General features: G+C 38.9%; 1 protein-coding gene across 1 annotated transcript; it reads right to left on the reverse strand.

Annotated features, from left to right (window-relative positions):
• Window positions 1-1,414: 1,414 nt before the first annotated feature.
• SUCLA2 (succinate-CoA ligase ADP-forming subunit beta) lies at window positions 1,415-21,611 on the reverse strand. The gene is made up of 11 exons (XM_064408771.1): window positions 21,453-21,611; window positions 19,886-20,069; window positions 11,507-11,606; window positions 11,150-11,312; window positions 8,377-8,505; window positions 7,823-7,961; window positions 6,317-6,478; window positions 6,093-6,235; window positions 3,687-3,807; window positions 3,293-3,381; window positions 1,415-2,219 (listed from the first exon to the last, which is right to left on the reverse strand). The coding sequence occupies exons 1-11, from the start codon at window positions 21,537-21,539 to the stop codon at window positions 2,145-2,147; spliced, it is 1,392 nt and encodes a 463-aa protein (XP_064264841.1). The 5' UTR covers window positions 21,540-21,611; the 3' UTR covers window positions 1,415-2,144.
• Window positions 21,612-23,131: the final 1,520 nt, after the last annotated feature.

Below are 23,131 nucleotides of genomic sequence, written 5' to 3' on the forward strand. Positions count from 1 at the left end.
CTATCCTGGTCACAGTCCTTCTGTATTACTGGTCACACATTTCCCATGTCTCCCATCCTGTCTGTAACACCATCTGCAGCCCCTTACCACCAATTCCAAAGAGAAATTCCACTTCTTCCATTTAGGAAGTATTTGGACTACAAATATCCCACACCTATTCCACATCTGCTGTTACAGGAATACTACGGGCTTTAGAAAAACCCTCATTGCAAAATACTACTTTGACAAGTATTTTGTAATTAGGGTATTTCTAATTTGACCTATTTGACAAAATACTGCTACTTGTAAATACATTACTGAGAATGTCAGTATTTCACATTCCTCTCAAAGATGGACATGACTTGGCCTTTCCTCCCTCTCTCCTACTCAACTACACTTACAATAAAAACAGGATATAAGCAAATTCTGGAACAAACAGCAGGATCTACTTTTGCCTCCATTCCACTACAGATTTGTGTGAAAGGATAATTTCCATTTAACATTAGCAGTTCACAAAGATTTCAAAGTAAATAGAAAAAAGCTAGAAGCAAACACACATGCTAAAAATTAATTATATTCTCTAAATTATTCAATGCTTAACAGATGTATTCAAACTACAGTTTGAATTGCAGTCATCTCTGCAATTCAATTCAAGGCTACTGAATAAAAGCAAATCCAAGCGCATCCACAAGCCAAATTTAGCATGCTGGATCAACAACACAAAATATTCAGTGAGAGAACAGCTAGGATCAAAAATAATCCAGTTTAAATTTGCAGAGAGTTTAACTTCTGCTGATTTTCTTTACTACTGCCAGGAAGATTACTGAAATACACCATGCTAGTATGAAGTTTTTTCATTTAATACCCCACTTCTTCATAACAACACGATTGATTTTCCCACATTTTATATAATCCTTTTAAGTCCTTAGCTTGTAAATGCATGATTTCCCATTCTGAATTCCCACCACAGAGGTAGCTTCATTACTTCCACATAAAACTACACTATCATTAGCCAAGAAAGTAATATTTCAAACAAAGAAGCCTACAAAATACAAACAAAAAATGAGCGCTCATTTGGAAACTAAACAGTAAATGGATCATCATCCAAGTTCCAAGTTCATTGTAATGTGAAAGTAAAATGACAAAAATTAATGGTTATTCATTAGTAAAAGTGGTATTTCCCCAAAAAGCAACAATTTCCTGCATATTTATTTGTGCAGAGATGATTTATATTTTAGCAAGATATTACATGCATGATATCTGTTCAAGCTTTCCAACATAAGTTCATGTGGTTTTAACCACACAGGAAAACAATTAACAAATGTGGAACTACAACTTTACTCCTAAAAAGGTTTTAGTTTGCCTTAAATGATGGCTTAATCCCTGGGTATATGCAATGTATCAATGGCAACATATAAAAGAAAGACAGTAAAAGTTTTGGGAGATATTTTATTAATGTACAATTTTATTAGCGATGTACAATAGACATTTTAATTCTCTATTTATCCTGTCTCCTTGAAGCTGGGTAAATGTTTGTTTGTATATAAAACTACACAATGCTTTTTCGTGAGGACCAGAAACTGTGAAAATATAAGTGCTACAGTATATTTTGTAGTGATTTAACACGTTGTCCAGAAGAGTTACCAGCCACTTCAATGAAGGACTTCTAAAAATATTTCTGATCAAGTTCAAATGCATCTGTTCATAAATAATGATTGGTTTGCTCATGTCCATTATACTGCTAAGTACAAATGTCTCCAACATAAAATACCGTTTAATACATTTTTCCACATGGGCAACTAGATAATCCAGTCATATTTACTTTTAAACAAGGCTAATACAAATTTACAAGTAAAGTAACTTCAAAATTTATTCAGAATAATTATTTTTTCAACCAGAAGCTTTACTTTGGACAACGCAGAAGTATATTGCAAGTGACATTCTGCAGCAGAAGCTGGAGGCTTGAGAATAACAACTAAGACTAAATATCAGCAATACACACTTTTACAAGAATTCTGACCATTCTGAATGTTAACATTAAAGATCGGATGCTTCAGTTTGTGCGCCTGTCAATTAAAACCTCCACACAAAAGAAAAATTAAAAATTTCCCACAGAACACAGTATTTCAGAGAACATGTTAGACACTGGCATGACATTTCCCAAATCAAATTGGCAGCTGAAATTTAACATCCACATGAGCTTGTTTTGCTAAGCTTACTATTTCAGACAGCTTCACCACCTGAAAAATAGAAAATAAAAACTTAATTTCAAAACAATCCTAACTTGACTAAACTGGATCAATCTTTTTAAACAAAATAACACTAGGGAATCATCAGTAAGACATCAGAGGGGTTAGGGGTGAGATTACTATTTAGCTCAGTACTTCTTGATCACTTTTAATTTAAAGATAATCAAGTCTTCTAGAAAACATCTCATGGAGTTAAAAATGTCTGCTTCTCATTTATAATAACAAAGAATTTTGATAAAATGCTAAAATTTAAATTTTATGTGCCACCTTGTTATTTTGCGAGGTGTTGAGCTGGCAACTTGCAAGAAATTCTATATATCTAGAAGCTATTTATCCTCCGAGTTTTTGTTGCAAGCACTTCTAGATCTTATTTTGATACCGTAAGGAGCCTCATCTTCTCCTGCATCACAACTCTAAATTTCTCTGAATTATTTCCTGATTAGAATAGAAGGAATATTATTCCTGCTTAGAATGAAATGTTATAACAGAGTAAGTGGTTCTTTGGGGAAAAAAATTCCTAAGTTTCCCCATGACACAAAATCCACTAGGTATCTTCTAATTTTTTTGCTATCCATTTCTAGTACAACTTTCTTTTCCACAAACAAAGCAAAGCAACACACACAAATCAGTTCATCTGAACATGTGAATATCTAATAATCTTATGAGGCCACATCATGATCAACTATAGCTTTAATCATGCACACTGAAATACAGTGGGTGATAAAAGGAAGTGTTACATTGCATTTTTCAGCCACCTCAATTTAAGTATTTTCTCCCAATTAATAAAGCTAAGGTCTTAGCCATTCCCCTGCCAAGGGGAGTGGCTGACCACATCATTGATCCAGTTTTGCTTTGTGGGGTTTAATAGCTTCTGACTGCATTGCTGTTCCCCTGACAAATTATGCACTTACTAACTTGTAAAATATTTGCTTCAGGCACTGGGAGCAACTGGCAATGGGATTTATCCTAAGTTACCTGTAGCTGATTGAATGGAGTTTTGACTTTTCAATACTCTGCAACAGATGCTATGTTCTGAAAAGAATACTCATAACCAGCTATCTTACCATTTTTGCAGCTTCATCCAAGTCATCACACGCAAGGATTTTGAGGCCACTAGCTGTTATTAAAGCTTTGGCATCATCAACTCGTGTACCTTCAGAAACAGATAAAATGCCACTCTTATTGAACCGGAGATTACTACTGCTACTACCTACTAGTCCCACATTTTCTAGGAAGCCTGTTTCAAAAGTTAGTGAATAAATCTAGAAAACAACATTAATAGTTAAAAAGCAGGAAGTCTCTTTTTATTGACTTTCCAATCCTCACCATCTAAATGCAAGGTTTGCTTTATTTCTCCATTGACTTCAACTTACAGGCAGCTTGCTACACAGTATATAAGCTCAATGACATCTGTCAATTAGAGACAAATATATTAAAATATATATGAAGCACACTCACCTTGCAACCGTACCACAATAGGAACTTTTAGCTCCAAATCCTTTACTGCCGTAACGATGCCTTGTGCTATAACATCACATCTCATAATGCCACCAAAAATATTTACCAGAATAGCCAGTACCTACAGAATCAATGACAATATTCACATTAAAAATGGCCAGAGACACAGCAGATGAAAGCAGCACACAGCCTTCAGTCTAAGGATAATTCAAGCTCTTTAATTGTATTAAGGGACTCTGCAGAAGACAGAACATTTCTGTTCCACAGAACATCAGCAACCAAAGTACAGTCCTGCAGAGTCACATACAACAGAGCAGCTACTTCAGAAAACTGTTTGTCAACTATTTATCTTTCCTTTGCTAACAGTACTCCATCAGAGGTACCCCCACACCAGTAACTCTACATACTGAAAACAGGAAATTTTAAAAACTTATACACAAGACCCTGTTTACACAGTTTACCTAAAAGCCAGCATGCTTAGAGATAAGCTATTTGAAATACATTTTTTCCAGGAGGACTAAGCTAACAGTTAAAGGAACTCAAGTGGTAGAAAGGAAGGGTAAAAAGAACCATGGTCAGAGATGAAGATGAAACAAAGCAAGAATCAAAATGGGTAGACAGCCTTAGATGACAAAACAAACTCGACAAAACATTCCTGTGCAACTGGTTCATGAGCAGTAACTTGGTTGCCATGATCTTGCACTTAGACTAGCTCATTCGTGTAGCATTGTTCTTCCTCCTTCCTTCCTACTAATGGGCAACTTAGACTGGCACCTCAGAAGGCTGTTCCAAACAAGCCCTGAACTGAACCCTGAGCGCAGTCTGTGACACCAGTGGGCTGCACTGCTCTTTGAGTTTCAGCAACAGGAATCCCAGCTATAGTCATTGTTTTTTGATAAAATAGTGAGCAACTGAAAGCAAGCAGAAAGGAAAAGCTGTCTTAAGAAGTCTCTTTGGACACCCTCTGTCCACACATCAGCATTTGCATTGCAGAAACTCTTCCCAAATCAGCAACACTTTAATTCTTCCTTGTTTCTTTTCTCTCTGTAATTCAGGTGCTCTGGGACTGTGTCCCTCATTGTTCCCTCAATTTGCTGGAAAAATGTGAAGAAAGACTTATGAGGATGGGCTGATGGAGTTGGGGAGTTTAGCCTGGAGAAAAGGAGGCTCAGGGGGGACCTTATCACTCTTTACAACTGCCTGAAAGGATGTAGCGAGGTGGGGTTCTCCCTCCTCCGAAGTAACAAGCAGTAAGATAAGAGGAAATGGCTTCAAGTTGCACCAGGGGAGTTTTAGATTGGATATTGGGAAAAATTTCTTCCCCACAAGGGTTGTTAATCATTGGCACAGGCTGCCAAGGAAGTGGCTGAGTCACCAACCCTGAAGGTATTTAAGGCTTGTAGACATGGTGCTTAGAGACATGGTTTAAGTGCAGGACTGGGCAGAGTTAGATTTATGGTTGGACTCCATTATAAATGTCTTTTCCAATCTAAATGATTAAATGATTCTGTAACACTCTTGGAGCGTGTTACAGACCTTACATTTGATAATAAGTCTTTCCAATAAGAAAGAGAATAAGCTCTTCTGGAATATCACTCGCTATTTGTTTCTGGCCCTTTCCAAAGATGAGCAAGTGGTACATAAAATTGTCAGGTAAAAGTAGCATATCACTAGCAAGGTCTTGCAAGTCATTCCCACCTTTTATAGTTACCCCTTTTAAAATAGTTTTCTTTATCTTTAAAAAGCCCCAAACTGCCAAGTTCCCCCTGGGATAAGCATCTCTATGTAGACCATCAATCCAGCCTTCACGTTATTTTTGTGGAAAAGCTCTTCCTCCAGTTTCAACCAATGTATTATTTTAATAATATTCAAGCACTTCTGATAAATTTTAAATAGGATAAACATTAAAGCCCTTCCAAGCCTCTTACAAAGCTCTTTTATCTTACATTATATGTAATCAGTACCTTAGAAACCTGTTTGTGTACAGCACAGGAAATATTCATCTCTACACAAAACACAGACCCAGCTGCAAAACTGGTCCAAAAGAAAAACAAAACTGGAAAACCAACTGAATACCACTTTCTGTTTAAACAACAGACAGTGGGAGTTTCTGACTCCAAGATTTCTGGAAAAATTCAAATACAGCTGTAACTTCAACCAGAAGACACAAAACTGTCTACTCAGTACACAGCCAAAACTCCTATTATTTAAAAAGGAAAAAAAAAAATCCATAGATTAGGCCTCCTTCATCTGCACCAAGATGAAGCTAAGATTTCCATCTTCTTTCTTTCTAGTTCAGTGGTCATAAAAACATGTTTTTTGGCAAACGTGCACTAAGCATTGTCTTCCAAATCACAGCCTGTTTTACCACTGTGTAGGACCTTGATATGCCAACTCTTCCCTCACCTTTTTATCAGAGGTAATAAGCTTAAAGGCTTCTGTCACTTGCTGCGCTGTAGCACCACCACCAACATCAAGGAAGTTTGCTGGAGTTCCGCCGTGAAGTTTAATTATATCCATGGTGGCCATAGCTAAACCAGCACCATTGACTACATGAGAATAAAGATAACATTTAGGAATTCAGTTTATAAATCCATTAGGTCATTTAAAATTCATTAAACAGTACATACCTAAGCAGCCTATGTTTCCATCCAGCCCTATATAGTTGAGATCTGCTTTTGCAGCATCCTTGTCTCTTTGGTCTTCCTGCGTCCAATCCTGCAAATCAAAGATCTTCTTCTGACGATAGGCTGAATTGCTGTCAAAGTTTATCTTTGCATCCATACACATCACTGAAAGGGAAAAAACCCACCATTACTAACCATCATATTATGTATCAGTTGCTACATGAACGTGTTAATGTATGTGAAGTCAAACTTGGCAGCTAGGTCACGCAGTCCAAACACAAAGTTCTGCTAAAAAGACACATGTACCACTGTCAATAAAGATCAGATTCTCTGCAGCTTCCCCATATAATCAGTTATGCACAAAAAGGGAAGATAACATTTCTTGAGACACTCTAAACCCAAAAAAAGCTTGCAAGAAGCTGTTTGACAAATCTGAGCAAATTATGTTTTCTCTGATCACACTGCAGCCTAGAAAAGAAAAGGGGGAATGCAGCACAAGAAATTAGCATAGAACTAATTCTTAAAGAAGGTCTCTGAGTTGAGGATTTTTAATCCATTTTAGTTTTTGCTTTTAGAATAAATGTATATTATGTGTGCATGACTGTAAGCACACAGAAACATGATGAAAGAGTGCCTGAGTTGGAAGAGAAAATGTTAGGAAAAAACACACAGAAGTAAATTTACTTAAGATTCAGCAAGCAGAAAACCTACAGTATTCTTTACATCAGAACTAACATTGTATCACTTCATTTCTATCCCTCAGTGAAAATTATATAAAAATAACAAGGCACGAGAAACAGATGGAAAAGGCTGCTCTATACTGATCACTTAAGCATTATTTAAGAAAAACACATAAAAAACCACCCCAGTGACAGTAATAACACACTTTGATGAAAGAGCTACATTCATATTTAAATTTCAAACTGCTGTATCTGAGTTCAAGCACAAATACTCTCCACAGGCTTATTTTTTGTACAGTGGAATCGTGTGTGCTTGAACATTAAATAACTATTCTGCAATTGGATACGCTAAAAACCTCATAAACATCAAGATATTACTTAACCCCTACAGTCTTTCCATACATCACACTCCATCAATTATTCTAATGTCTGAATCATAAAGGCAGGAGATTTCTTGTAGTTGCTACTATTCTGGTTTACATCACACTACCAATTTTGGATACATGCGGTGGCTCGAGTTTCAATTTATGAATTTTGAAAATACCTGATTTTCAGGAATGCCTTATCCTGGGTAGATATGCTCTTTATTAAAAAATTTAAAAATTAAAAAAGGAAGCTACTTACACTTAAGATCATACTTAGCAATTAAGAGCAGATTCCTACTATATTTAGATTCTCAAATTTACCTGCTTTACTTATTTTTTTTCAACACACCAGGTTAATACTAATTCCTCTTGCTGTATACAGCTGTAGTTTTATCAGTGTGAAGCAACCTAGATTTACAAAAATGTCAAGGTGTTACATGAAGAATATGAATAAGAAACATTACCAACTCCTGATGCATCTTCCACCATAGGATTTATTTCTATCATGGTAGCATCATATTTCAGAAAGAGATTATATAATTTGATCATATTTTCAGCTGCTTCATCCACTAGATTTGGAGGAAATCCCATTTTCTGGGCAAGCTGAAAGAAAAACAATGGTTATTGTTAACTCATGTTAGGGTCTCAGTTTAGCTATTACTTCAATGTCATTTGAATTTGTAGATGTAGAACCCGCCCTGTCCATTGCAGGGAAAAAAACCTCACTCTTTGGTCTGAACAGATTGCTTTCAATATAGAATACTGGACTTATCCTAAAATAGAGCTAATAAAAATTTATCGTGCTATGCCTTTGCACAGCTGTATAAAAGCTAGATAAAGTACTGCCATGCAGTTGGATTTACACTGATTCACCTGAAAATACTTAAATATCTAGTTCAAATCTGTTTCAAACAAGGATTTAAGGCAACTCAACAGGTTGAATGCACACACCCTTTATAAAAATTATAAGCAACCTTCCCATTCTCACTAATGTGTATTTTCCCACATTAACAATTACCCTAACAGCTTGTTCCTTTTTTATGCCTTCTACAATATCGATGGGTTCCTTAATTATCGCATCAGGATTCTCTGCAGCAACATCTTCAATATTAACACCACCCTGAGAACTGCCTATCAGCACAGGACCCTGGAACAAAAAGGAGAAAAAAAAGCATAAGTAATTTGATACCACACAATTGAAACTTAGTTCTTCCCATAAGGTACTTCATAGCAATAAAGCTTTTTTTGTTGAAAAATGTAGTGTATCTACTCAATACCTCCATATAAAACCTTTTAATAACACTTTCTAAATGTTAGAGTGTATGTCAGGTCCACTTTCTTTTAACAAGAAAAAACATCCTCCGTAAAGCAGCAGCAAAACAATTAACACTGACATACTATTTTTAAATTTTGATAAAAAGGTTCAACTTCATAATCACATAAATTTTATCTTTCAGGTGTCACCAGAGAAGGTGTAACTGCCTTCTCACATCCACCTTCTCCACTCACTCCCACACAAACACAGATCAAATGCCAGACATTCATTTATTCATTCTGCCATGCTCCAACTCCAAGGACAAATGGAGGGCTACAGGACTTAGCCCTCCATAAATTACTCCAAACCATACCTGTTCAGTAGGATCACAGTGTTCAGTAACTAAATCCTTCACTGAAAGTAATTCATAGCAAAACAAAACAGCACTCAAGTATTCATTAACAAAATAAATTAAGAAATTGACACCATTTGCAGCTGAGTTTATTTTTAACAAAGCCAAATCTCAACAAAAACATGAAGGACTCACTACCATGGAACCTAAAAATCTCTCCTTCAGTTCACAGTAAAGACATAGCTTGATCCCTTCAACCAACCTTCCCTTATCACCATCCATGCATGGATTATGGCCATGGGTGTACTAAGGCAGCATTTCCTATCAGCAGAACTCAAAGATTAAACAGCCTTATAACTACTGACAATTAATTATAGAAAACGTGACCCTGGTTCAGAGAGCATGCTTAATAACCACACCACTCCCCTCCCATTTCCATCCTTTCAAATGGAAATACATAGCTTGCAAATTATCCTGCATCTAATAGCAACACTGAACTCCAAATAAACATTTTTGGATATTCTTATCTTGAACTGTCAGTAAGCTACAAACTGATCATAAAGTAACTCTTTGTTCCATGAACTGACCAAAGAGAACAGTTTTGCTTAAAACACAAACCCCTTCCTGCTGGCGAATAATATCCAAGTCATAAAGTTCCAGTTTCAGCTGACTATTTTAATAATTTTTCCCTCCTTAAAGGAAGAGGTTTGCAACAACATCAGGAATAAACAGTGTGTGCTAGTCAACCTTCACACTTCCTTCTTTGAAAGGCATTGCCTCATCCTAAGCATCCTATACAGGTTACAATAATTACAAGCACATCTAAAAACATGACTTGTAAAGTCAGCAGTATAAACAAAGCACATCCCTATCAAAAGGCAACAACCCACACAGTATGATCAACATATGCTAGTAAGATTTATCTTCTATACAAGAGCAAGGACAAGCCATGAAAATATGTTTCCCTTCTTTATTTAATTTGCTACAATCAGTTACAGTAAATTTTATTTCCATAAGCATTGTTGCTTGTTGCTCACACAACTTTAGGAGTCCGAAATCTGCTCATTTACAGCATTTTATCGCCACCTTGTGGTGCGTACGGTAACACTTGAATCTCTCTTGCTCTATTGTAGCCACCTCACAATGGAGGTGCCCAAGTCACACAATTCAACTCAACTGATACTTTCCTATCAAAAAGAACACTATGGAGGAAGAAAAAGGAACAAATACTTACTTCCTAATATGGCCACCAAAAAAATTAAGAGTAAGACTAGTTTTCTCATTCCTTCACAGAAAATTATTTCATTCATGCTGAAATATCCCCTAATTACCAAAACCAGTGCTACTGCAAACTCTTAAGCATCTGAACAGACAAACCCCAGTTTTTCTAAGCTACAGCAAATAAAGTTCCAAGATCTGTTCCAAATCCTAGCTTCATTAAAGTTACTTACCAATTCATGTTCTATACTCCAAATTGAACACTTGTCTGTCAGAAAACACTGACACATTTCAGCAATCACATTTGAACTGTAGCTTAAAAAACTATATATCCACACAAACAGCCCAAACACACAGAAAAGACTTGCTTTCATTTTCCTGAAAGATATCAAGACAGACCTCTAGGCCCAAATCTTCTTACCCATTTCCTGAACAGCATTAGTATAAGAAAGCTACTAGCACTCTCAAAATCAAGGGACACACTAGTGCACCTCTGGGAACCTTCACACACTGGAGAAAAAGGATGTTGGATTTATGCAGGACCATTTGCTCTTTCACAACACTGTCACTTATCTTGTTTCTGACACTTAAAAATAGGGTGTAAATGCACATGCACACATATAGCTGTGTTCTTAAACTAAATTACACAATCCAGTAGGCAAATGCAAATTAAAACCAAAATTAAAATTACCCCCTTATTCTACCCATCTCCCCCTTGGCCATGTGACTCTGAACTTCAGTTGGAGCTACCAATACTCATTTATTATTCTGTAAATTCAAACTGTAGCATTACATCTTTACAGCATTTACAAAGTCAATCATATAGTCAGATATACTGGAAAACAAAATTTAGCTTGTATACTTCTGATTTTCAAAAGCAGTGAACATTAAACAGTTCTGCTGATTTTTTTTTTAATTCAGTTTTAACAAGTTAATTAGCTTGCTTCTATTTCTAATATTACTCACTTGAAAAGACCTTTCCATTGTTATTGCAAAATAGTATTCTCTCCTGGGATATCTTCGTTCACAGATAAATACTTGATTGCATATCCTGCCCTTCTCTCCTGTCTGCTTGGTAAACAACTTCTTTCCAATCATTTGGGAGGAGACAGCTTTTGCTTCTTCTGGACTAGAATAAAAAGTTCAGAATGTGACAAAGAAACTGCTGTAAAAACAGAAGTAGCATTAAAAAAGTCTTATCAAATTTTTGTTATTTTAAGGTTAATAATTAAAACCCTAGTTCTAAAGAAAGAAATAGGTTCAATCCATAATGTAAAACATTAAAGTTTTTTCACTTGGTTGGATAATTTAGAAAGAACTTACGAAAAAACTATTTTCACTCCTCCTTTGAGGCCACCTTCAAACGTTCCTTTTCCTCTACCACCAGCTAAGACCTGTGCTTTTACCACAAGATCCTTTGAACCTAGAACAAAAGAAAACCCATAAAATTTGTCATCTATGACTATAAAACAAAATGCTTCAGGTAGAATAACAAAGGCTGCTTTAATTTTATCCCAGTTTCTCCACACCCACCATTCAAAACACACACATGTGAATCAAAGACTGTATTGCAATTCACACAGATTCACAAAAATCTCAAATAATCCACAATTTGCAGCTTTAGGCTGTTCTGTGAACAAACTTTGGTGAGTTAGTATCCAGAAACGCTGGTGTTCTGATCATCTATAATATGTGTTGGAGTCACAGATGATTAAGCACCCAGTAAGAAATAGTTAGCACCTCACAGATTATAACAAGACAAAATGGAGTATCTGACACACCATATGGAAGGTTTTCCTCAAACAACTACAAATATCCTGTACCTGTAAACCATTACCTTCCCAGCAATGATATGTAACTACAGCACTTACCCACGTCAGCTTGCCAGCTCCACTCTGGCTTCCATCCAGCACAGCACTAAGGCATAAGCTTGAGTGCTTTGCAGAAGTCAGAGGCCTAAACAAACCCACTATTCTTCCAAGAGTAGGCAAAGTAAGCCCTTTAGTTAGTAAGCCCTGTAGTGGCTTTAACTGTTTAAAAATCCTTTACAAAATATTCTTCTAGCTAGGGGAAACTGGGTATTTGAGTTTAAAAAGTAAAGCGTGAGAAGATAACAAAAATCAACCAGGATATCCTGAACCGTCATTGAGACACAAAAAAGCAAAGAAAAATAGTTCATCGAGTCACTTAGGGTGACAAAAGAAAAAGCCTGAAGTTCAGAGTTATTATTCAAGTTTGCTTACACAGAGTACAGACAGCAGCTAGACTGCAAGATGTTAAGAACTGCCCCACTGACATCTGTTCAGCACAACCCATTTTTTGTCATGCCACCATCAGCTGAGCCAATCTGATCTTTCCAAGCCAAAAAAGAACTTGCTGTTCCTTTGGCTGTTGGGGAACCATGGAAATGCTTAAGAAAAATTATAGTACTCAAGCAAAACTAGCCACTACATAAACTAAGGAAGGTTGTGACAGACACAAAAGTTGTGTTGGTTCCTATTTTTACCCATGTCCTGCCTGGAGAAGTGAAACTAAACTCAAACTGTATCACAAGCTAGGGTGGCTAGAAGCAGAAGACTCAAATCACTCCTCCCAATTAGCTATCTGTTGATTTTACTTCTTGAATGTCTACCTAACAAGAGATCTTTGAATTCACACATGATTTTAAAGGTCTTCTGCAAAATAGGTATAAAGGTTATAAACACACAAGTATATACTGATTTACTACAGTTTATGATTCTAATATTTAATTCAGCTCCCAAAGATAACTATTTTTTACAGGCAACCAAGTTAACATACTTTATAGAAGTCACACAAGACAACTTTTATGCAATTACTTTAAGTACAAAGCTTGTTTTCCATTTCCTATGCTAAGTTTATAAGATAAAAAGCTGCAACTACAGAGAAGTTTTCAGAAAAGCCATGAAGTTCACCCACATGCACCTTCTGTGTAAATTATTCCTCCCAGCAACAAACACCAGAATCTGAACAAGTCAAATGAGATCCCAACTAAAGCTCTGGTAAGATCTCAGCTGAAACGTATTTAGCTCTGGGCATAAAAGTAAATTGGTAACTAAGATCATCACCGAAATTAAGAGATTCCCTTACAAGAAATTAGCTTAGCACATCCTTAAATCTACCAAAGGAGAAGAAAGCAAGAACATGATTATGGTCTTCAGCCATACCTGTGATGGACAGAGCAAGAACACATGACTACATGTACACCATTCATTCTGGCTTCTGCTCTACACCAGCCAAAAAACAAAGGCCATCTACCAAGGAAGTCAGGTTTTAAAAAGTGCAAGAAAAAAAGATCCTTCTTTACACAAAATATAAGGAAGTCTGCCAAGAGATACGAAGGAAGAATAGACGTGTCAAAAGGAACTGGGCAGAGGTATTCTCTCTGATACTCTTCAGACAAAAAATATGAATGCTGAGTGGAAATGAGGAGTAATGGACTGCAGAAAATAGGGAGGCTAAGAATTGCCCTAAATAGGGCAATGTTCTTTTGTTCTTAGGCAGAGTAGCAGGCTACATGCACCACTACCCTGATCCTGGAAGATATTTCTTAAAAATGTTGTTACTATGATGCATTATAATATTTTGTCAACATATAGACATCCAAAAGAGGGTGAGAAAAACAACTTTTAATTTTTCACAATCAGTTTTGGCTGTAACATCATTGGACTAATCCTTATGCAACAACTGAGTCATTAAATGAGAAGATTACTAATGATCTGTAAATTGTTTTCCTCTAGCACTGCAAACTAGCTGCTTGATTGCATAAACAAGTTCAAGGTTTATTTGAGCAGCTATGTTAACAAGCAATTAAGCTGCACAGATGTACCTGAAACAAACTTAAAACAGTACATCCCAAGAAAACCATAACCCATCATGCAGAAAGTTCATTGTTCAAGAAACATTTTATCCCACAGCTCCTATTGAAAATTACTCTAAAACAAGAGGAAGTGTTTGGTCACACACCTCATCTGCAGTGCTCCAGCAGCAGCACTGTCACACAATCTGACACAACAAAGAACTTCTGATACACAGTAAGCCAAGAAAAAAATCTGGAAACCAGCAGCTACCATAGTTCTCTACTCAGTATCAACAGTTGTGCCCTTGTTTTCTGCTTAGGTGGCTTTGAAATACTGCTAGGCTTGTGTTTCAATGAAAAATAGCAGTTTCTGCCCTGGAGCAGATAACCCAGCAAACACACGCCAGCAAAACACACCATCACAGAAGTCTCATCCTGCTTCCAGCCCTCAGCTTTTCACTCCAGCCTCGCTTCTTGTGCCAGCAGAAGCACTTGTGCTATCATGCCTTGAAGCATATCAGAACAGCGATTCCCTGAAGGCAAAAGCTCATCCAGCAGGCAGACAGTGCTTCTGCAGACTTGTGCACACAGGCACACACACACAGAGGAACTTCAGTGAGCAGGACTTCAGCTTTCAGCAGCAGTAACAAATTGTAAAGCCTTAACACAAGGCACTGGAACACCAGTACAATTCATGTGGGCAAGCAAGTTAAAGGCCAATGCAGGAACTCTGAACAAGTATTTGGTAAGCATCACATTTCCATGTTAATGGCAGGCAGCCCTAAAAGCCCATGTAAGTACAATAGCCTGAGAAAACTAGGAAATGCTTAGAAAATTAAGAGTAGATAGCAGTGAGAATAGGGGTCTGAAATCAGAACATTGACTTAGCATTAATCTGTTCAGGACAACAAAAATCTATACATTTACTAATACTACAGTTATCACCTTCAACAATCATTTACAAACTAGGCAGTGAAAGAGCTACACAGTTAGCAAACAAAACCATCTTCACTTCGATCAATGCTAATATTTATTTTTTGGAAGGAATCATTTCTGATTCTATAATTTAAGCTTTCAAACTGGGAGAAAGATCAATGCATTCAGGCAAGCAGAAAGACATCCATGTAAAATACAATCTTCTAATAAGCTCATTAAGAGGCAAGAAAGGTCATTGTTCCACTGTATCTGCAGTTCCCTGCGCAAGTGGAAAGTCCAATGATTACAACAGACAGGCCTGATTAAAATGTTCTGCTTTACAAGTTTTCATTTTGACTTCTGTCAAATCACATTAATTGCCACTTCTCTGCCCAATACTATCTGTAGCAGAGGTACTGCTTTCCACATATTACAGACACCTTCAGAACAACCATGCAAGCCTATTCTCTTCTGACAAGACAGACAACAGTAAAGGGCAGTGACAGGTTAGTAACTCAGGTGTCAATCAAGTTCCCAACTACCATTCAACTGCAAACTTATCCTGGGAGAGACACAGACCTGTAACTTTTGTTGCAGTCTGTATATCAAAGTTCTTGAAATACAGTAAGTATTTCTTCAAAGTAACCCTCCATTTATAACACAAGCTAATTTTTTCTTTCTGCACAGATACAAAAAAAACCCCCTGAGTTTAAACAACACAGGTGTATTTACTGGCATTAGAAAAAGATGGGTTTGTAACTAACAACAGGAGTGTCAACATAAATAATATTCTGACCCTAATTCTGTAAACATAGCAGAGAATCTCTTCAGAGCACACTGCATTTCATTAGCGAGTATAGCTATTGGGAATTTTAACTTCAAAATTAAGTTTTTTCAGCATTTGAAACTTTTGAGTGGTAAAAGACTCATTGCATGCAAGTCAAAACTATAACTATTGAAATAATTATGTGCCAGGAATCATCATACTTTCACGGAAAGGACGATACCAGTCAGGAGACTGAACAAGATGTTTTGATATTACAAAGTATCTTCTACACAAATACTTCCTGACATTAATCAGCTGCATCAAGTTCATTACCAGCTCACAAGACAGGTTTGGTTTCGTCAACAGCTTAAGTCGAGCAATTAAAATACAGAGGTCAAAATTTGAATGTGCACGTTATACAAGTTTATTTTAATTAGTGAATTATAATCAACAATATGTTTTGATATTTTAACTTCAAAGGAGTGAAGTGCTACAGAAGAAAGCAAAGGCTGAAGCAACATTTAAGATTCAGATGCCAAACAAAATAACATTTGCCAGAACGTAAGTAAATGTTTGGTTTCTAAACTACTACTTCTGTTTATCTAGAGATTTTGACCAGGTAAGTAGGAACATAATTCCATGACTTTTTTAACACCTGGGGGATTTCTGCTTAAGTTTGCCACCTTAGATCATCATCTATATCCTAGAGCAAGTGAATAAATGCTCTGGAGCTTCAGACAGCCTAAAAGATGTCAGGAACACAGACAGGTAATTGACCAACAAGGAAAACTGATAAGGGCAACCAAAAAATGCCATAAATAAAATTATGACAGACATGAGTTTTCACTATGACATAGACTAGAAAACCCCAAAAACTTAAATCAGACAGCCAAGGTGGGTGCGGCATACACTAAGGAGAAAACCATCCCAGCTTTTTGCCACAGTGCCTGGAATATGTTTTTTGAAGAACAAATAAAGAAAAAGCTAGCACTTTACCTAGAAAATAATTGCACACATTGTACTAAGCTTTGATTTCTGACTAAATCAAAAATTATATTTTTAAATCTACCCAAGTTCACACATTACTCGTTAAAAGTTTTTTTTAACAGATACAAGTTGTATGTTTAAGCAACAGACAGAAAAATAATTAACACTGAAAAGTACTTAAAAGATGTTAGTAACATTGAAAAAAATAATCTGTTAATCACATAACTGTCAGCAGGAATACAGCCAAACCAACTGGAGCTATTCTGTAGAAAGCATAACAAAACAGAACACTCTTTATAAACCACACGGACATGGAGCTGCACTGGACATCCTTAAACTGCAGCAGCAAAAGTAGCAGACACAATTCCAGGACCTTTCAGTGTCCTTCCAAGAACTCTGATGTAGAAAGGTGAAATGTTTTGCACTCACTCCCTTTTGCACCTCCTATTTTAAACAGCTTCATATTTTACTAGAATTTGACAGCCTGCCATGCACATAAAGCTGTGGGATTCATTACCTGAAAACCCAACAAAACCACCAGTACACAAAAATGGCTTCAAGATATTAATGTCTTAAAAAGTCTTCTCAAATCATCATGAATTGAAATATATGCTATTAAAAAACCCCAGACATGCACACAATATGTCACTGCCTTTCACTCAACTATTACCATAGGAAAGGATCGGGAAGCATCAAAACTTGAGTTCCAACAATACATTGCACCTATGGAAGTGTTTGTTAACAAACAGCAATGTTCATTTCAAACAGTGTGTTCTGCTGAGCTACCTGCCCTCACACTGATCAAGCAGCTGTTCACTAAACAGTCTTTAGGTTCATTAGTCATGCTCTTGATAACACACATATCAGCTTCTCAATCAGAACTGGTCACAGTGCTAGCTGGAATGCACACATGGCTAAGAGCAAACCATAAACTTCAAGGCAATGAAGTCATGCTGCAGCGTCTTATCAAAGCTTTGGAACAGAACTTACTCAGCTCATTTGTTTTTCAAAATTTAAGTGAGATGATTATGTAACACTGATTTAGCTACAGCCACAGCTAACCCATGATAATCTCTGTTAACAAGAAATTTGCATTTGCTATACTTTGGGATAAAAATTTACCCATTTCTAAGTGAAGTATTTGCAAAAGGGAAGAAATCCAATGCCTAACTCAACCTTTAGTCAGAAATCTGCTCTGTGTAAATTTACCAGGAACATGTGGATCGGCACTAGGGAAACAGAGCAAAGAGTATTACCAACTGTCTTTGTAATGGTCTAGACAGACATTTGATTAAACAGTTTAGCATATTAAAAAAAAATTCCTATCTACTGGCAACTACTTCCATGGAACAAACATCAACAATGCATGGGTGGACTAAAAAAAGTGAAATTTTTCATTCTGATAGAGATTGGTTTGGTTTGTGTTTTGTTGATTTATTTTTTTTTAAGTACTAAATGAAAGCTAGCAGCTAAATGCCTACAAAAACAAAGAAATCCAAAACACTGGAACAAAGAATAGTATTTCACCACTCAGAATGAATTCTGGACTTCTTTGAGCAATGTCTCAAGACCTCAAGCTCCTTCAGTGTGTGTTCTCCTCTCAGAAAGTTTTCCCTTCCTCATCTCAAGTACCAAAGAAAGCCACAGCATCGACTACACACCAACTCCAGCACAAGTATTTGGCTGACAACCAGAAGCCCTGAATTCCTCTACTAGAGGAAGCCAACTCACACACTTCACAACTTCACTCTTTTAATCCCCAAGAAACTGCCCAGAGTCCCACACTCCACATAGAAGGCATACCTATGATATCACAGGGATGATACAGAGCTATAAACCAGCACCAGATCCATACCCACACTCTGGAGGAGCCTTCTCTGAGCAAGAAAAAAAACAAAGGAATCCTGACCTACAAGTTTCCGGGCTGCTGATTAGAGAGCCACAGACAATTTTCCTCCAGCAACATCTGCACAGACTTTAAAGTAGAGAAAAGGGGTATGCCTCATTTGAGAAGTTTTGATCATGCTATAAACTCACCCTAACAGAACATATGGTTGAAACTTCAGAACCTTTCTCAGAAGTATTTTAGCAACTTCCTCTCATATGAATGAAATTATTATAATTTTGAAATCATGAAATAATTATAATTTACTCTCTAACGGAAACAAGATAAAGAAGCTATCTGACAATACCTGAATTTCTGGGACATCATGCCTGAAGGAAAAGCAGCTTTTCAATTCTTTTCTACCTTACAAAGCAGCATAATTCGCTCTAGAAGAAAAATTATCCGTTTTTTCAGATCTCATTTCTCACACTAAATCTCCATATGAAAGTGAAATGAACCCAACAACACCTATAACCTCAGGAATCACTGCAAATGTATCCCTTTGGAGGTGAATAGAGATTTGAGCATTTGCATAGGAGAAAGGAATATGACAACCAATGTCCTTCACTAAAATTTTGTGACAAGCCAAATATACTTTTCCAGGGAGGAAAAAAAAAACCAAACCAACCCCCTCCCAAACAAACCAATCAACCAACCAAAAAACCCCCACTTTCTAACACCTGACACAATAGAAGCTGACTTCCATATCAAATCTAAATTAAACAAGATTCTATAAAGACACATGGTAGTTAAAGTGGCAAATTGATAGACAAAATAAAGTCCAAAATTAAAGCTCAATTCTAAATGAAGTATTTAAGCCCCTGGCAAATGAGACTGGATACTTTTTCATCAACAAGCCAGGAATTCAGCATACAACTACAAGCCATCAAAGTCCTCCCCTCCTGTGTGAAGTAGCTGCATTCTGCCAGAAAAGTGCACTCACAAAGGAACAGGATTTTACTCCTCTCTTGTAGCCTAAAGAGAAGTATGGTTTGCATCTTCTGTGCTACATGAAACCTTGTCACCACCACTGATACTCTTCACACAAGACTTCCTCTAACCTTGCTGAAAGTAGAAAGAAATCAGGATTTGCACAAAGCAGAGTCTATTACTCATGACAAAGAAGTTTAAGTAGTTATATTAATCTAAGCTAATAGAATTTATACATGACCTATTCCTTCTTAACGAGAAGGTTGTTTCACAGGGAAGGCTCTCTTAAGGAGAAGGTATATTCAGAACTCCAAGCATCATCTTACCACGAAAGACAGAAAAAGTAGGTACACCTTGCATCAATCCCATGCCTATTAGTACATGTTCTCTTTAATATTATACCTATTTCTTTTGCTATTTTGTAAGCTTCATCTGGTGTATTGGCAACCACTCCGTGTGGAACAGAAATGCCAGCCTCCTTCAACAGTCCCATGCTCAGGTATTCATGGAGTGACAGCCTCCTCTGCTGCTGTTGTTGCACTTGAAACCCATGATTGCTGAGTATTCCTGGACTTCCAGCAAGCACCTGAAAGGAAAGAATAAGAAGGAAAAAAAAAAAAGAAAACAAAAAGAAGAATGTGACTGTTGTGAAAGACTACCCTCTTTGTTTTGGTTAAAAAACCAGTCTACATATTAAACAAGCATAATTTAGTGTTCCAGTGCAAACACCTGAACATTTAATCCTACCCTTCCACATTAGTCATTCATATCAGGTCTGGTATTTGATTTTGTGAGGTTTTATTGGGCAGGAGGAAAGAGCTGGTGAAACTACGAGCACTGACAAGGACTGTAACATAAAGATCAACAACAACAAATGCAAAAAAAGTTTGCTGCATTTTTTGTATTTCACTGTATGTAATTAAGACCTTAATTTTATACATAAACAAAGCAAGAAATCTACTGAATTCAGCTAATCCATGAACATGGATGATCACCAAAAGACTCGAAATAAAAAATATTACAAACAAAACTTACATACAAAACAAACTTTTGCTTTTATTTTTATTTTTTTAGTACATACCACTGGCACAAGCACTGTAAAAATCAGCCCGAACTAGGAAGTTTCTAACGAGCTAGATTTTTAAGGCTTCATTTCACTTCAAATAAAGGAAACAAGCATAGGACACAAGAGCTTTCCTACAGCATTCCAAGCTAGCGAATCGACAGGCCCTAGCCTCCAAAGGGTTCCTTCTCCTAGCAGGACGTCCTCTCCTTGGCACGACCCCAAGGGAGAGGCGCTGAGCTGCCCGCCGGCCCCGGGAGGCTGCGTGTAACTCGAGAGGGGCGCTCACGGCGACCTTCCCCCGTACGTGGCAGGAGGAGAGGGTGGCAGCGAGCGTCACAGCCCGTGTCACAGCCCGTGTCACAGCCCGTGTCACAGCCCGTGTCACAGCCCGTGTCACAGCCCGTGTCACACACCGCAGCCCCCCGAGCGCCTTCCTGTCACCGCTTCCCACGGGCGCTGCACCCAAAAACAAGCCCGCGCCCCGAATGGCATCCGGAGGAACCGAGAGCAGAGGCTGGCGAGGTGCGAGCTGGAAGAAGAGTTCAACTGGCACAGCCCGACCCCTCCGAGGAGCAAGGTGACGGCGGACATGGAAACACAGGGAATTCCAAGCAAGACAGGGGACGGGGGCGCTGAAAAGCAAGGGAAAAGGAGCCACGCAGGGAAGACCTGCCACAAGCAAGAACAGCGGCTGCGGGGGGCCGCACACCAAAGGTGAGCGCCGGGCTGCCAGCCCCGCCGCAGGACAGGGCAGGGCAGGGCAGGGCAGGGCAGGACGGCGGCGGGAGTGCGCCGACGGACGCTCCTCTCGCCGGCGCTCCGCAGGGAGCCACCGCGACCCCAGCCGGCCCGGCCCCGCTTCAGCCGCAGCCCAGCCCACCCCCGCTCCCGAGCGGCCGCTACCTTCCCCGCGGTGGAGCCCAGCGAGGCGCGGAGGCCGCCGCCCCTCAGCCCGGCCGCCACCCGGCTGCAGATCATGGAGGCCGCCATGGCCGAGCCCCTTCGCCCTCGGGTGCCCCCGGCAGCGCGCACGCGCCGCTCGCGGGCCGGGGCGGGGCCAGGAAGCGCCCGGCGCGGCCCCGCCCCCGCAGTGACGCCGGCGCCGGGGAGGGGCGGCTCTGAGGGGCGCCTCCCGACCTCTCTTTTTTTCCACAGTTCTAGTTTTAATAAAGGGTTTTTTTGCTTGGCAAGGATTCTAAACGGGTTGTAATCCACCCACAAGCTTCCGACGACGTCGGCCTCGGTTGCCACCACCTGTTAAAAGGGAGGAAACAGGCACAGCTCCCTTACGCCGCGCCCACACTCTCCCGGTTCAGCTTCCCAGTGGAAGAACTTCCAGTGTTTTCACTCCAGAGGATTACTTTTTTTGGTTTTGTATTTCAGGGTGTTTCCCTGCAGCAACGTAAACACAACCATTCTTGCTTAAGACAAGGGGGAATGGTTTTAAAGTGAAAGAGGGGAGGTGTAGATCAGACGTAAGGCAGGAATTCTGTGCTGTGAGGGTGGCAGGCAGTGGAACAGGTTTCGCAGAGAAGCTGTGCATGCCCCATCCCTGAAAGTGTTCCAGGCCAGGCTGGATGGAGCTTTGAGCAACCTGGTCTAGTGGAAGGTGTCCCTGCCCGTGGCAGGTGGGTTGGAATTAGACAATATTTAAGGTCCTTTCTAACCCAAACCATTCAGTGGTTCTATGACTGAAATGAGGACTAGTATTTCTAGGTATTTTGCAGCCCCTACCCCATGCCACAACCCCCATTTCTGCCTCGCACAGCTCCATGCTGTGCCTCCCCCACTGCAATTCAGTGTCTGTACTTTGCCTTCGGTGGCCTCGACTCAGGTCACTAAGGAGCTGAAGCAGTTTCCCTGCAGAAACTAGTGACGAGTCCTTGTGATTCACCAGCAAGAAAAGCTTTTTCCCTTAAAACAAAATGGTAATTAGGAAAATAGCATTGGCCTGGGAAATTGGAACAAGAACGTCCGCTATCAATAATAAGGGAAAATGCAGTTACTTCCATACATTATGAACATCAAAGGAAGATCTGATGTGAAAGAAAGCCATGTCAGAGCTGTGATTCTGCTTGAGTTTTGTCACTTGAGTTAGCCAATAAATAACTGGATGAGTCGCCTCTTTTTCTTCTGAAACTGAAAATGCATTGTCATAACTTCTCCTTGAGCGAGTACTGCAAAAGATGGAGTCATTCTGGTTCAGTTGTTTTGCTCCTGGTCCTCCGCTGACCTGGTGTTATTGTCACCTGTTAGCGCTGCAGTGAGCTCTGCAGAGCGCTCAGCTCTGCACCTCTGTGCGCAGACACACAAGGTAGGAGCACGTGTCACTGAAACTGTAAGCAGCTGCAAAATTTTGATAGACCATCCAAGATTTCCCACCACAGCTGATAAAATATTTCTTCTGGCCAAGGGGAAGGGAAGAAAAAGCACTTGAACTCTGTGCTCTTTCTGCCCTCTGTACACACAGTGGCTCTTCACTGCACAGTTACATACTGCACTGGACAGTTCCATACTGCACAGGACAGTACATGGATGCCATCCACATACAAAGAAATATCCTAACTCCAGGAGACTCCCCA

Source organism: Passer domesticus, chromosome 2 (genome assembly GCF_036417665.1).
Source record: "Passer domesticus isolate bPasDom1 chromosome 2, bPasDom1.hap1, whole genome shotgun sequence".
In the NCBI taxonomy this organism is placed as follows: Eukaryota; Metazoa; Chordata; class Aves; order Passeriformes; family Passeridae; genus Passer; species Passer domesticus.

Bases quoted from the DNA above. Each gene is read 5' to 3' on its own strand.
- SUCLA2 (XM_064408771.1), bottom strand. From the start codon at position 21,539: ATGGCGGCCTCCATGATCTGCAGCCGGGTGGCGGCCGGGCTGAGGGGC. The intron at 11,313-11,506 runs GTAAGTTCTTTC...TTTTTATTCTAG, and splicing joins GGAGTGAAAATAGTTTTTTC to TCCAGAAGAAGCAAAAGCTG. The intron at 6,479-7,822 runs GTAATGTTTCTT...TTTCCCTTTCAG, and splicing joins GGAAGATGCATCAGGAGTTG to TGATGTGTATGGATGCAAAG.